Source organism: Erinaceus europaeus, chromosome 1 (genome assembly GCF_950295315.1).
Source record: "Erinaceus europaeus chromosome 1, mEriEur2.1, whole genome shotgun sequence".
Classification (NCBI taxonomy): domain Eukaryota; kingdom Metazoa; phylum Chordata; class Mammalia; order Eulipotyphla; family Erinaceidae; genus Erinaceus; species Erinaceus europaeus.
The window spans coordinates 184278648-184294463 of NC_080162.1; the positions used below are offsets into that span (position 1 = coordinate 184278648).

The following is a 15816-nucleotide window of genomic DNA, read 5'->3' on the forward strand; positions in this document are numbered from 1 at the left end:
CATTTTGTTGAAAATCAACTATAAAATCTTCTTCACATGTAAATTTTACTATTATCTAAAAAAGGGGGGGGATCAGGCAGTGGTGCACATGTTATACTGTGCAAGGACCCAAGTTTAAGTCCCCAGTCCCCACCTGCAGGGGGAAAGCTTCACGAGTGGTGAAGCAGTGCTGCAAGTGTCTCTCTGTCTCTCTCCCTCCCTATCTCCTCCCCCTCAATTTCTCTCTGTCTTTACCCAATAAATAAATAAAGATAATACAAATAAATGCACATTCTTTCTAGCTTTCAGAATGTAATGTGGTCGCAGGCTTTTTTTTCTAAATACAGGAACCTAATCAACAGAGTTCATAGCTAATCACTGTCCTGAGAAATCAGTGAGTGGACTAAAACTCAGGTTCAAAACATTGCATTACAGCATTGGTAGTTATATATAATTATGCATGGTTATAATTAGCTATATATTCAACATTGAGTTCATCATCAAAAGTCTAACTCTAATAAGCAGGAAGAACATAGACCTCTCACGCTTAATGTTTCCAGCTTGAAATCAGGCATCACATTAGTGTTTGACTTGCTCAGTGTAACACTCGGTCTATCTTATGTGAAATACATAAAGTTACTATATATAAAACAAACAAACAAACAAACAAAACTCGGGTTCAGGGATTGGCAGAAAGCACATACAGAGTTAGAACAGAACTCTGCACACCAAGCCCACAAATTACCCAGAAACACCTTCCTGGTCATTTGGTTTTGCTTTCAACCTCTTAGGCTACATGCCGTTTTAGTTAAATCTACTTGTTTGGAACACTGGAGTTCCCAAGACCTTTCCCATATATCCAGTGGACAGCTTTTCTCTCCCCTCAGATGAAGGAAACAGTCACTTACTTGAACGGGTGAAGATGGCTTTTTAACTTCTCTTGCTTTTTGACACCTTTTTCCTTGTTGTAATAACTGCAGGCAAGAAGAGCATAAAGGCAATCTTCATAATCATTCATTTAGTTAAAGAGTTCCTCTTACAAAAATGTAAGAAAAGGACAGCAAAATTGAAGAACTCACTTCATTGTAATTGGCTGAGCTTAATGTGCCATATTAGAAGTGTTGTACTTAGCTATATGACATTGCATTTGATGTTGCTTAGGTCTTTACAACCAATGATCCTGAATTTGATGTATTAAAATTTCTATTGGTTAAAGACTGGAGCAAGCCTAGTGCTAATCATCAGAGTTTTTGTAGAAGTGAGTTTGGAAGGGGCCAGCAGGAGGGACCCACACTCACCTCTGCTTACCACACTCACACTCCTCAGGCTTTCTTCTCTTCAGATGTCCTCTCACTTCTCTCAGATTCTTAATTTTGTCTTGCAAAGCTTCAATCTGGAAAGTATGAATTTGAACAATGACATATTAAGATCAATATTTTCTCTACTAAGTGCCTTTCTTTCTGCCTTCTTTTCTGTATCCCACAGCTACAGTTATTCTTCTGAAATGAGCCTATTTGGAACTCAAACAGGCATAGATTATGCCTGCCTCTGTGTTCTTGACAACCCTTAATAGATATCTTATCTCTGGATCACTTTCTTAGAGATTTCAAAAGGCCGGAGAATCATTCCCTTATGCATTCTCACATTTTATTTTGTCTTTCTGTTAGGACTTTCCCTGGACAAGGGCAGATACCATGCTGTTCCATTTCCATATAATTATAAAAAGATGAAGCATGACATGTCCCCTGGACATATCAGAGCTAGGGGAACAAAGCTTGGATTTGAATCTATCTTCTAATTTAGAGGCACGGGAGTTGGGTGGTAGCACAGCGGGTTAAAAGCATGTGCTACAAAGTGCAAGGGCCAGTGTTAGGATCCCAGTTCCAGCCCCAGGCTCCCCACCTGCAGGGGAGTCGCTTCACAGGCGGTGAAGCAGATCTGCAGGTGTCTGTCTTTCTCTCCCCCTCTGTCTTCCCCTCCTCTCTCCATTCCTCTTTGTCCTATCTAACAATGACAACATCAACAACAATAATAACTACAACAACAATTAAAAAGCAAGTGTAACAAAAGGGGAAATAAATAAATATTAAAAAATTATATATATATAAAACTAATTTAGAGTCACGGCTAACCTCTTTATCAATGTATGCCTTGTGATCCTTCCAGGCTCTGGCTGATCGATACAGTTCTCTCTCACAATGGATTGTATCATTTGGAAGAATAAAGCACCTGAAAAAATAAGTAGTCAAATGTTAGAAATTGGCCTATCGGGAGTCGGGCTGTAGCGCAGCGGGTTAAGCGCAGGTGGCTCAAAGCACAAGAACCGGCATAAGGATCCCGGTTCGAACCCCGGCTCCCCACCTGCAGGGGAGTCGCTTCACAGGCGGTGAAGCAGGTCTGCAGGTGTCTATCTTTCTCTCCCCCTCTCTGTCTTCCCCTCCTCTCTCCGTTTCTCTCTGTCCTATCCAACAACGATGACAACAACAATAATAACTACAACAATAAAACAACAAGGGCAACAAAAGGGAATAAATAAATAAAAAAAAAAGAAATTGGCCTATCTTCTTGTATAGAAAAAAAATGAAGGGGACCAGGGAAATAAACATGCTTTGCATGCATGTATGAAGCCCTGGGTTTGATTCTTGGTTCTATAGACAAAACAAGGAAGGTAAATAAATAAATAATAAAATCAATCACAAATGGAGAAGCAGCTGGAGAAGCAGCATTCCTCTCCCTCTCCCTCCTCTCTCTCTCTCTCTCTCTCTCTCTCTCTCTCTCTCTCTCTCACACACACACACACACACACACACACACACACACACATACACAGAGCATATGGGACTTAATTACTCAACATGGTTAGAAATAGTAGTTTGGAGGGGCTGGGTGGTGGTGCACTTGGTAAAACGTATAGATTTCAGTGCACAAGGACCCAGGTTCAAGCCCCTGGTCCCCACCTGCAAGGGTAAAGCTTCATGAGTGGTGAAGCAGGTCTGTAGGTGTCTCTCTTTCTGTTTCCTCCTCTATCTCCCTCTCCCCTCTCAATTTCTCTCTGTCTCTAGCCAATAATAAATAGATTTAAAAAAAAAGGAAATAGTAGTTTGGAGCTAAGTCATAAATAGACATTAAAAATGTCTTCTAATAACTGGCATGGGCAAAGGAAGTGTGCTCTGCGAAGAACAACCTTTCAAAACATCAGTCAATATTCACGCCCTTATGTCCAGATACGAGCTATATAATTTTGAAAGTCCAATTAAATATTGTAGGAACAGGGCTAAGGAGATAGAATAATCATTATGCAAGTAACTTTTAAGACTAAGGTTCTGAGCTCCAAGGTTCAATCCCCAGCACCACCATAAGCCAGAATTGAGCAATGCTCTGGTAGGAAAAAAAAAATACATATATATATGGCTTCATAGTTGACTAGAAGTAACTTGTTTAAAAATGCAGCTAGAGGACAAGGTGGCATGCCTAGTTAAGCGTACACATTACAGTGTTCAAGGACACAGGTTCAAGCCCCTGGTCTCCATCTTGAGGGGGAAAGCTTCATGAGAAGTAAAGCCGGGCTGCAGGTTTCTCTGTCTCTCTCCCTTTCTAGCTTCACCTCTCTTCTCAATTTCTCTGTCTCTGCCCAGTAATAGATAAAAAATAAAAGTAAAAAAAAAAGTAGCTAGAAAGGGATTAATTTCATTAGTTTTGTTACAATGAGCCATCCGTCCTTAAGTACCCCATTATATTGGAAGCAAAGAAGTAGCCCCAGAAACAGAGGGCAGGTGGGAAATGGAGGTGAATAAATCATACACAGAACCAATAATTCTGATCTAAATATTTTTGCATATAGCAATAATGACTAATGGCAGCATGTAACCTGTTGATATCATGGCACCCTACCTATTCAACATGAACCGAAAGAGAAAACAAACATCTTGCTCATAAACTGAGAAAGCAGCGCATTGTAGGAGAGCTGAATAGATTCTGGAAGAAAGGGGAGAACCCAGGCAGCTCACTGAAGTTGTATGTGTATCGGGCTGGGGGATTGGAGGTGGGGTCGTCCCGTCACTCCCAAGTCAGCTTTGCTCTTCACATCTGGACAGGTGAGTTATTTCTACACTTTATGTCCATTCCCAACCTATTATACACATGCTGGGAATGACTCCCATCTGTTTTTCTAGACTCTCAGAAAGCAATCTGCTCAGGAGTGGAAATCCACACTGGATAAAATAAGATGTGATGGATTCGCCCTGGCTAGATGCCCAGCTGATGAGCCTTAAGGTAGAGTTGAACTCAAAACACACGTGCAAATTAATGGTCTCTTTATAGCCTTCACTACTTCTTTAAGGCCCAGTTGTTTTGTAGGACATTCCCACTATGACTTGCTCAGTAATAGTAGGGGGGAGGGATTATATTGTGTGTATGTGTGTGATTGAACTCAACCCTGATGAAATCTAAAGCCATCCTACTTGTGTGTCACTCGGACGGTGGTGGGCAGGGCCACGGCATTGCCAGTGTCTGCCAGCATTACATCTTCGTTGCCACCACTAGCAGCCTGTCGACCTCCTAGTCTCTTGTGGCCTTCATCATGGCGCTTGGCAATGTTTCTTGGTTGCAACACTTGCAATTCTTCCTCTTCCAGGTTTATGTCATAGATTTCACCTTCAAACTCGACCGACAAGGAACGGGTCTGCCGAGTATGGACAAATCTGGGCTTGTACTCTAGAAACAAGGACAGATGAATTAGCACCAATGTCTGGATGTCATTTAAGGGGCTGGGGGGGTGGGGTGGGGAGGGGGGATGATCACTAAGTTGATATGCATTTAGGGAAGGGGAAATAGGACATACTGAATTTTCAATGGGGCAGTGTTTAACCCACTGGAACTCAAGGTGGAATCCCATCCTGGCTTTGCCAGTGCATTTCAATCGGTGTGATGGACACCATTGCCTCCCTGAGCCTCAGGCCCTCAGCTCTCAACTGAGGTGGGAAGATCCTGCTCTAAGATCCTGCCTACCTGTGGCAGGTTGTAGATTTCTACGCGGAGTTTTCAATATGAATTGCTAAGGCAGCCAGTTTGGGTAAAACTATACAGAAAACCACAGTATTACTGAGAAGAACTACCATCATCTATTAAGTATCGAGTATCACTCACCTTATACTTTTATCCACTCTTTTTTGAAATGGCTTACTAATTTTTAAAACTTTATTTTCTATGAGCTAGAGATATTTAAATGCATGAGAGAGAGAGAGAGAGAGAGAGAGAGAGAGAGGGAGAGAGAGGCCAGAACTACTCCAGTTCACGTGGTATCAGGAATCAAACACGAAGCTTCAAACAGCAAGTCCTGTACACTACTAGCTAAGCATCTCCCTGGTTGTGTTATTTTTACTTTTATACATGGGAAAGGGGGTACCATTAGAGCATTCAGGGCTGGCATATACAGTTATGGGGACCGAACCTGGAACCCCAAACATACGAGTCTTACACTCTACCACTAAGCAATTTTCCCAGCTACTAACCCATCATCTTAAAGGACAGGCATTGAGCTGGGGAGATTGGCACACTTGCCCAGGCACCCTTCCTTCTTCATGGCACTGTGGGGAGTTTTAGTGTTGTGTTATCTTTCTTATTTTCTGTCTCTTTCTATCTGGGGGGGGGGGGAGTTGTCCTTGGCCTGAAGCAGTGAAGCCCAGGCAGTAGCAAAACAAACAAACAAGACAGGATTACAGCGAATCCTTACATAAAGTTTTTTGCCAAGCCATCAGAACAGGTTCCTAAATTTGTTCTTATCCTTCTTTATGGGTGGAAGCAGAGAAACGTTTGGTGCTACCTGAATTTTATAAGTTTATACCATCAGTAGCTTTGGGCATTATTACTATAATCTCTCAGATTCTTGAGACCATGATATTTCTGTACTGTTGCTTTTTGAGAAAGGCAAAATTCTTGAGGCACTTCCTATTTGCAGAAATAAGACTTCTCTAAGAAAAAAAAATTAGCTTTTGCAAAAGGTCTTATAAGGCAGCTAAAATAGATGACGATGTGAGGAGGCTGGTGTGCTTTCTGTTCACTGTAGCCCACCGAGCCCACTGCAGGGTCCTGCTGTGCTTACAAAGAACTTTAAGACTTGCTCCTGCTCATCAGATTCACACAGGGTCTGTGCTGACATCGCCGTCTGGCCTCTCAGCCATCCTGGCTGTGCGATGGTTGACACAAGCTCCAATACTGAGAATCAATAGTGACCCCAAATTTCCCAGATTTCACCAGCTCGTGGGCAACACTGACCAAAAAACAAACAAACAAACAAGAAAAAAACAACCAATGCTTCTTATAGCCAGGGCTTGGTGAGCAACATATTGCTTCCACTGTGCCACCTCCCCTGTGCTTCCTGAGAGAGAAAAGGCTGCCTCGGAATGCTTATAACCAGCCTTTATGAAAGAAGGAGTCACAACTGAGATCCTCTGTTGGTTTTAACTGGGATTTTTGTATGCCTTGTGAAATACAGTATTTCCTCCAAAGAGGAAAGCGCAAGTTCCAAAATCAATAGTTCTCAGGGTTTTCAATTATGGTCTCCTTTAAGAATTTGTTGAAAAAGATGAACTCCCTGAAATAAATGGTAGATATCTTATGTTCCCCTGAAATTCATCTGTAGGATTCAGGATGAAAGTTGCTCAAAGGGCTTCCACTTTTTGGATTAAAAAAGAAAAGAAAAGAAAATGAATGTAATGCTTGTTTCCAAATCTATCTAGAAATTACCACAGAAATGAGTCATTTATCATATTAAGCCACTAGATGGCACTAGACTCTTTTTTTGTGGAAGGCAACAGGCAAATTTTTATCTATAAATCAATTCTAGCTATTTCATAAGTGCCTGATAAATTTTTATGGAGAAAATTTGAGCTAGTGTGCTTCATATTAAGTTCAACTAGTTTGACCCTTTCAGTAAATAAGATACCTATCTATATTTTTAAAGTGCTTGTGTGCATCAAATACATGAGAACTAGAAGCTTAAATTTTATATTTCCTTTATTCATTCCTCCCTTTCTTCTACTCTCATTCTGTATCTCACTCTTACTCTTTCTCTCTTTTCAATTTGAATTCATCATTTCAATAAAAACAAGAACCTGGGAATATGTCTCAGGTACATTATTCCCTTTCAGGAACTTAGAATTTTTCCATCAGGAGATTAGCATTATGACAGAGTAAAATTTATCTGAGCTCTATATTCTTTACCCCACCCCCCCTGACACTTTTTACCCTTTTATTGCTCTCTTATGAAAGTGGTATATTTTATGTCTAGTGCTTTTTTACAGAATATATTTTCTTTTTTGTAGTATTTTATTTGATAGTGCAAAGAAATATGAGAGGGAAAGGGGAGATAGGAGAGAGAAAGAGAGACACTTTCAGCACCGTGTCACTACTGTGAGGCTTTCCCCCATGCATATAGGGACCAAGGGCTTGAACCCGGGTCCTTGTGCATGGTAATGTTTGTGCTCAACTGGGTGAGTCACTGCCTGATGTGGAGTAGCTTTTTATTCTGTGCCTAAGTGAAAAACAACATACAGGTGATGTTATCGCTTCTTTTTGCACTGAGGGCATTTGAAATGCAGGAGCATGCCTTCCGTTGAAATTTATCCCTGGAGGTCTTGCCCTGCAGCCCGAGTACATGGTCCCAGTGAGAAGCTTACTGGAAGTCCCCTGGTTTCTCAGGAACTGCCTTTGATTCTTCCTCTGGCTTCTGCTGCTTCGATAGCCAGGCTCCCCGCAACTGCACTCTTTATCCTTGTCTGGGAAGCCCGGAGAGTAGAGGTTCCGCGTGGTCTGCCGGACGGTGAGCAGGTCGCTGGAGCCTTTACACTTGTGAATTCGCAGTTTGCCAGATGTATCCTCGATGCACTGCCACTTCTGCAAAAGTCCACGTGAAAGCGGCTTACCGATCCAGACCCAGATGTTTCTTATTAATGCCGAGGGGGCCTCAGCTTTTAGAAACACTGGCGACATCGTTAACCAAGAGCACAAGAAGAAAGGGCAGCTTTTAAATGACCCTGCCACAAGTCCCCCTAGCTATTTCTTTCACTGTTGGCAAATACAGATGACAAGGAAATCACTGGAAATCAGAACTACCTCCATGACACTAGAGCCAAAAATTGATATATAAATCCTCAGCATGCAGACTAAACAGAGTCTTGAATGAAATGTGTAAAAGCCCTTAACTCACCAAGCCACAGAGCACAGCTGTCAGAACTGTTTCCACCATACCTCTTCTCTTCTCTGGAAACACAAACATGACTGCTTTGTTCTCTGCCCCCAGATTTCTCACGTGAGCCAGGGGAGAGTGGCACCCGAGGAAGACAGAGATGAATTTCATCTGACTCTATCACAGGCTAAGCCAACTTTCAGGTTCCTCAGATACTAGCATGTGTGCCTATGCCAGGTTTTCTTTTCTGCCTTGAAAAAAAAAAAACCAAACAAAAACCCTACTATAAATACCACACACTCCAGCAGAACTGGCTGCTGGAGAGACATTGTTCATCTTCTCAGATTTGCACAGGAACTGGGCACTGCATTTTCCACAGCCTGATGCAGATGCTGCAGGGTTATTTTTTTTCCAGTTTTTTTTTTTATTTTAAAGTTCATTTTCCTCCATTTTTTAAATATTTATTTATTTACTTTTGCCTCCAGGGTTATCACTGGGGCTCAGTGCCTGTACTACAAAATCCACTGCTTTCGGAGGCCATTTTTATTCCCATTTTGTTGCCCTTGTTGTTGTTATTGTTGCCATTGTTGTTGTTGTTGTTGGATAGGACATAAAGAAATTGAGAGAGGAGGTAAAGACAGAGAGGGGGAGGGAAATACATACACCAGCAGACCTGCTTCACTGCCTATGAGGAGACCCCCCTGCAGGTGGGGAGCTGGGGGGGCTCAGACTGGGATCTTCACGCTGGTCCTTGTGCTTCACGCCATGTGTGCTTAACTCATTGTGCTACCATCAGCCTCCCTATTATTACTTATTTATTGGATAGAGAGAGAGAGGATGAGAGTGAAGGTGGAGATAAAGAGGGAGGGAGGGAGAGAGAGAGAGAGAGAGGCCTGTAGTGCTGCTTCAGCGCTTGTGAAGCTCCCCAATCTCCCCGCAGGTGGGGACTGGTGGCTTGAACCTGGGTCCTTGCTCATTGTAACATGTGTGCTCTAGTCTGTGTGCCACCACAGGGCCCCTGGGTTCAATTCTGAATCATTATGACTCATGTAGCTTCAGGGCTCAGTGTCCCCCAGGCTTCACAAAAAACTAGCACTTCACTGGGTGTCATTTCAAGGGCTCCTTTGTACCTTACTTAAAAATAGTATTCCTCCCCCCTTTTTAGTTCTCTACCTTCCTCTTCTTTGAAATGCTGATTTCAGAAGCATAGTGACTTTAATTTACGTTGCCCATGCTTGCTACAACATGCTTTAATAAAATGTTTTAAACTTCTGTCTTTTTTCTACCTACTTTATCTGAGTATTTTTTATTGACAGTTTGCCTTGAATGGACATATCATTAAGTTGTGGCCAAACAATAAGCTATGAAAGATCATTTACTGGGCCAATTACAGATTTTCAAATATATATATAAATGTTCTTACGTATATCATATAAAATGACCCCGCCCTCAACTTTATAGTATGTGTACCATACTTTCGGTGACTTTTTTCTTCCAAAAATTCTAATTTATTTTCACTGGATGGGGGACTCAAAACACCATTCAGTGCTGGTAATTGAAACTAGGATCTTACACATACGAGTCTGATATTCATGAAGCTGTCTCCTGGTTTTCAGTGACATCTGGATCTCATCCTGTTAGAATGCTAAGTCAAGTCTGACCACGGGTCCCAGATGGCTTGGTCAGTAGACGAATGATTCTCATGTACACAGTGATGTGCAGTAATTCAGGATGGACCAAGATCTGATGCCATTCTGTGTTCTCTTCATGAATCTATGCTTCTGGTGAGTATTGAATTAGCTGAGCTTTCCTTGTGCTTTAACTACACAGTTCCCACATCTCACATGTACTTACTGGGTTTTCACTAGAATCTCATTTTAGCCTCCATATATTCATTGTAGCTGGATCCTAGCAAGGGGGGAGCAGGTCTCTCTCTCTATTTAGTTCTACGTATTAGAGCTCAAATGGATGAGCCCTGACAGACTGTATGTGATTACAGGTATGGGTAAGAAAAGGAAACTGGGGAGTTGGGCGGTAGCTCAGCGGGTTAAGCACACATGGTGCAAAGTGCAAGGACCAGCTCCCGGCTCCCCACCTGCAGGGGAGTCGCTTTGCAGGCGGTGAAGCAGGTCTGCAGGTGTCTGTCTTTCTCTCCTTCTCTCTGTCTTCCTTTCCTCTCTCCATTTCTTTCTGTCCTATCCAACAATGACATCAACAATAACAATAACTACAACAACAACAACAACAACAAAAAGGGCAACAAAAGGAAATAAATAAATATTAAAAAAAGGAAAGGAAACTGGGTTTAGAAATCTACTGCTGTAAAATGACTCTCGTTCAGTGAGTAGGCGAACCCTACTAGCTTGTCTACTTTTATAGCACTATATATTCTATTTAAAACACCTGGGCCTAATTCTGTATAGAATGAGGTGATTAGTCACCAAGTGTAGTTGTTTTTTAAAAAATATATTTATGTATTATTGGATAGAGACAGAAAGAAATTGAGAGGGGAGGGAGAGAGAAAAAGAGAGAGAGAGAGACAGAGACAGAGAGGGGGGGAAGAGAGACATCTGCAGCCCTGTTTCACCACTCATGAAGCTTTCCCCCTGCAGGTGAGAACCACGAGCTTGAACCTGGGTCCTTGCACACCTGTAATGGGTGTGTTTAGTCAGGTGTGCCACTGCCCGGCCTCACCAAATGTAGTCTTCATAAACTCTTGTCTTAAAATTGGATACACCTCCATTCTACTGTTATGTGATTCGATAAGGAGAACAATGATATTAAGTTCAGGTTTGGGCACTCCTGGGTTTGTCCAATTAACTTGAGGTGTGACAAAGTTCTCAGAAACTGATATATGACCCCAATAAGGAACAGTTACGTGCCATAGAGCTTTAAAAATGAAAAAAAAAACGGAGAAAATGTTGTTCAAATAAAGATAATCTTTCATAGATTCAAAAACTTTGGAAATCTACTTCCAGAGATGTGGAAGCTATTTTACTTTGCTCTCCTCAAACAACTAGGAAAAGCAATGAAAATCACCTAGAAACACAAGACAATACAACAAGGAGTTCTTCAGAAACTCACTAAGCCACAGGTGAGTGCAGAAACACGTGGTTAGTGGATAGAAAAGGGGTGAGAGGGAATGATTCTAAGGACACAAAAAGTTGTACTCAGTGGCAGCTGATGCTAAATTGGGAGTGGAACGCATTGCCTGTGGTGCTTAACCTGTGAACTCAGGGGCAACAGGATATTGAACTGCCCACAGGGACCCACTAGTGTTTAAGAGGAAAAAAATCTGGCTGAAATTAAAGTCCTTTGATCGACACAGGCTCCCACAACTTGCTAGAAAAATAAATTCCAGCAAGCTTCCTGTGGCATGCCATGGGATTAGCAGATGAGACACATCACTTCAAGGGTTTGAGTTAAAGTAACAACAACTGTTTAAAAAATAATTACCTAAAAACTAGCCAATTTACAATTTTGACTTTTTAAATAACTCATTTAATGACAAGTAGGTACAGACAAGCATGGTCAGGAGTGAAGGAGAGTCTTTCAAGGCTTCAAAAGCTTCTTCACAGCAAAAGAAACCACTACCCAAACCAAGAGAACCCTCATAGAATGGGAGATCTTTACATGCCATACATCAGACAAGAGTTTAATAACCAACATATATAAAGAGCTTGCCAAACTCAACAACAAGACAACAAATAACCCCATCCAAAAATGGGGGGAGGACACGGACAGAATATCCACCACAGAAGAGATCCAAAAGGCTGAGAAACACATGAAAAAATGCTCCAAGTCTCTGGTTGTCAGAGAAATGCAAATCAAGACAACAACGAGATACCACTTCACTCCTGTGAGAATGTCATATATCAGAAAAGGTAACAGCAGCAAATGCTAGAGAGGGTGTGGGGTCAAAGGAACCCTCCTACACTGCTGGTGGGAATGTAAATTGGTCCAATCTCTGTGGAGAACAGTCTGGAGAACTCTCAGAAGGCTAGAAATGGACCTACCTTATGATCGTGCAATTCCTCTCCTGGGGATATAGCCTAAGGAACCCAACATATCCATCCAAAAAGATCTGTGTACACATATGTTCTTGGCAGCACAATTTGTAATAGCCAAAACCTGGATGCAACCCAGGTGTCCAACCACAGATGAGTGGCTGAGCAAGTTGTGGTCTATATACACAATGGAACACTACTCAGCTGTAAAAAATGGTGACTTCACCGTTTTCAGCCGTTCTTGGATGGACCCTTGAAAAAAATCATGTTGAGTGAAATAAGTCAGAAACAGAAGGATGAATACGGGATGATCTCACTCTCAGGCCGAAGTTGAAAAACAAGATCAGAAAAGAAAACAGAAGTAGAACCTTAAATGGAATTGGCGTATCGCACCAAAGTAAAAGACTCTGGGGTAGAATACAGGTCCAAGAAGGATTCAGAGGACCTAGTGGGGGTTGTATTGTTTTATATGGGAAACTGGGGAATGTTATGCATGCACAAACTATTGTACTTACTGTTGCATGTAAAACATTAATTCCACCCCCCCCCAAAAAAAAAAAGATCCCGAGAAAAAAAATTTAATAAATAAAATTAAATTAAAAAAAAAAAAAAGCCGTGCTCAGTGGCAGTGGGCGGCATTTTGGTATTTACAAAACAGAGCACGTGGTCGGAAGGAAAGTGGGAGGAAGGGAATTTTGGAGGGAATTAAACTGCAATACTAGCATGAAGACATTGAACAAGGACCACTAGGACTTATGGCAAAAAAAAAAAACCCTGTGTGGGCTACTTGTGCATTGGTACCTGACTAGGGAAATAAATACTGCCTTTTCCTTTTCTTTACCATTTCCCCCCCTTTATTGGGGGACTAATGTTTTACAGTCACCAGTAAATACAATAGTTTGTACATGCATAACATTTCTCACTATTTCTTGTATTGTTGTGTGGAAAGCTGAGAATACTGCCTTTTCTTTGAACACTAAGGAGAAAGGAATTCTCCAGTGCTGCTATCTCCCAGAGGCTGGACACTATACTGACATCAATATGGACACTCTATTGACTACCTTGATATGAAAGCCACTAAACCAGCCTGATGATACAGTATAAAAATCTCCCCATCCCCACCAAGATAAATAAACAGGGACATCCAACATCTTAGCCACAGGCCTAACAAAAAAGGCACAACAAAAAAGGCACACTAACTGTGGAAATTTATTTAAATAAAGCTTAAATTATTAATATTTCATTCAACTTTTACAACTACACGGCAGCTTGAAAGTGAGGGCAAGAACTGTGTCATGCCTTATGCTTCGGAATCATTCTCTAAAGTTAGCTCAGCATCAACTCACTTCATTTAGTGCTTCTGTTTCAGTGTTCTGGGTGGCTACATACATACCTTTCTGTAGAGAGGGAAAAGGAAGATCTGGTCATTACAATACCAAGTGTAGAACTATTTTGGTAACATCAATCCTAATGAGGAATAGTTGAAATAACTTTCAAAGAGTTATGTAACAGTATCTTCATCATCGTCATTCTCATCATTTAATACATACTTACTGATGCCAGGTACTGACCTGGAGTCCTTATATAGTTATTTATTTATTGTACAAAAGTAGAGAGAAATCAAGAGGGAAGGGGATGTAGAGGGGAAGAGAGAATGCGAGACAGCACATAAGCTAGGCTTTTGCAGGGTCACAGGAAATAAAGAAAATATAATGAAAGAAAAAAACCTAGTGTATGTAGGTTCAGTAGTGGAGTTAGTATTTCCCCCCACCACTAACCCCCTCACACAAAGCATTTGATCTAATGCAGACTTGATGAGTAGCAGCCATTTTTAATAGAGATAAGTATTGGGTTAGGGGATCTGAAAACCTCAATTTTAATTTTCTTTAGCTGCTAAGTTTATGGCCTTGAGCAAATTCAGAATCTCTTTGTTCTTTCAGATTCCACATCTGGTAAAATAATACTTACTGCTTCTGGCCTCAAGAATATGTCAAGAGAATAAATTGTTGAGTGTTTTTGGAGAACAGAGGAAAAGATGCATTATTTTAATATAAAACAATACTATTATAGTTGACCTTTTAAGAAGGCTATTCAGTTTCTGCTAAGGTCAACATTTCCTAGTTGTAAATGGCATATAACATAGTAATCATTGCTTAGTGGGGAGAGTTTGGCTTTGAATCATACAGAGCTCAGCTTGAACTTACTTTGTTACCATTTTACCTGTATAACTCTAAAGTTACTTTACAATATGAACTTTGTTTTTCTTTACAGTTAAAATGGATATAATACCTAGTTTGTAAAAGTATTTACAGGTATAAACTAGTCCATGTGAAATACCTGCCACAATAGTAGGTATTAAAACTAGTCATTTTTCCTCCCTGCCATAATCACTAAACAGTCATTATTATCTCTACATTTTGAGGTTTGTCTTTTCCTTAGATTGGCTAAGGATGTTTTGTATTTTTTGTTGTACTTACTTATGCCCATTTCATTAAGAAGCAAAAATGTGATTCCAACTTTTTCAGGAAAGCATTGGAATAGAAACAATCTTATACATAGATATAGACAGATTAGTATTTCATTATGATGTATTTTATGTGGATTTAGACATAATGCAGGTCAAATCATGTTCTTTATGATGTAGCAGTTACACTGACATTTTCTGATAGCCTGATGGGTAGGTTATGCCTACATCAACATCATGAAAAACATCACCTACATGTGTTAACATTTTCATCTCAACACTGGAGTATCTGAAAAGACCATTTAAAAAACCCAGTCACTGGTTAAGTTCTTACCAAAGATTCTTGTAAATATAAAAAAATAGAGTTACTTACGAAGTAAGTACAAAGATTAATTTCCTATTTTCTTTGAAACGGTAAGATAAGATGTTGAAGAGCAAATGGAGAGGAAGAAGAGGAAGCAGAAGAGGAAATGATTTCTCTTTTAGATTTTAATCTGGATGATCACTTATAAGAGACTGAGCTATAATTTAAGGGGGAAAAGTATGACTTTCAGAGTTAAGACAAAATAAAATTGGTAAACATCCCTTTATGATCAAAACGGCAAAAAATGGGAATAGATGGAAAATTCCTGAAGATAGTGGAGTCTATATATAGTAAACCTACAGACAACATCATACTCAATGGTGAAAAACTGGCGGCATTTCCCCTCAGATCAGGTACTAGACAGGGATGCCCACTATCACCATTATTATTCAATATAGTGTTGGAAGTTCTTGCCAGAGCAATCAGGCAGGAGCAAGAAATTAAAGGGATACAGATTGGAAGAGAAGAAGTCAAACTCTCCCTATGTGCAGATGACATGATAGTATACATATAAAAACCTAAGGAATCCAGCAAGAAGCTTTTGGAAATCATCAGGCAATGAAGTAAGGCGTCAGGCTACAAAATTCACATTCAAAAGATAGTGGCATTCCTCTATGCAAACACTAAGTTAGAAGAAGAAGAAATCCAGAAATCAATTCTTTGTACTATAGCAACAAGAACAATACAATATCTAGGAATAAACCTAATCAAAGAAGTGAAAGACTTGTATACTGAAAATTATGAGTCACTACTCAAAGAAATTGAAAAGACACAAAGAAGTGGAAAGATATTCCATGTTCATGGGTTGGAAGAATTA

The 15816-nt window shown here is 40.5% G+C and overlaps 1 protein-coding gene across 5 annotated transcripts in view; it reads right to left on the reverse strand.

Annotated features, from left to right (window-relative positions):
• SULF1 (sulfatase 1) overlaps window positions 1-15816 on the reverse strand; it is a 206265-nt gene that overhangs the window by 26894 nt on the left and 163555 nt on the right. For all 5 annotated transcript variants that reach the window (XR_009552142.1, XM_060200519.1, XM_060200502.1 and 2 more), the window contains 5 exons: window positions 7656-7872; window positions 4440-4692; window positions 2112-2208; window positions 1278-1372; window positions 888-953 (listed from right to left, as the gene is read on the reverse strand). Coding sequence is in view for 4 of the 5 variants with exons in the window: in XM_060200519.1 (XP_060056502.1) it covers window positions 888-953; window positions 1278-1372; window positions 2112-2208; window positions 4440-4692; window positions 7656-7872 (728 nt within the window). In the remaining variant the exon portion in view is untranslated. The remainder of the gene's footprint in view (window positions 1-887; window positions 954-1277; window positions 1373-2111; window positions 2209-4439; window positions 4693-7655; window positions 7873-15816) is intronic.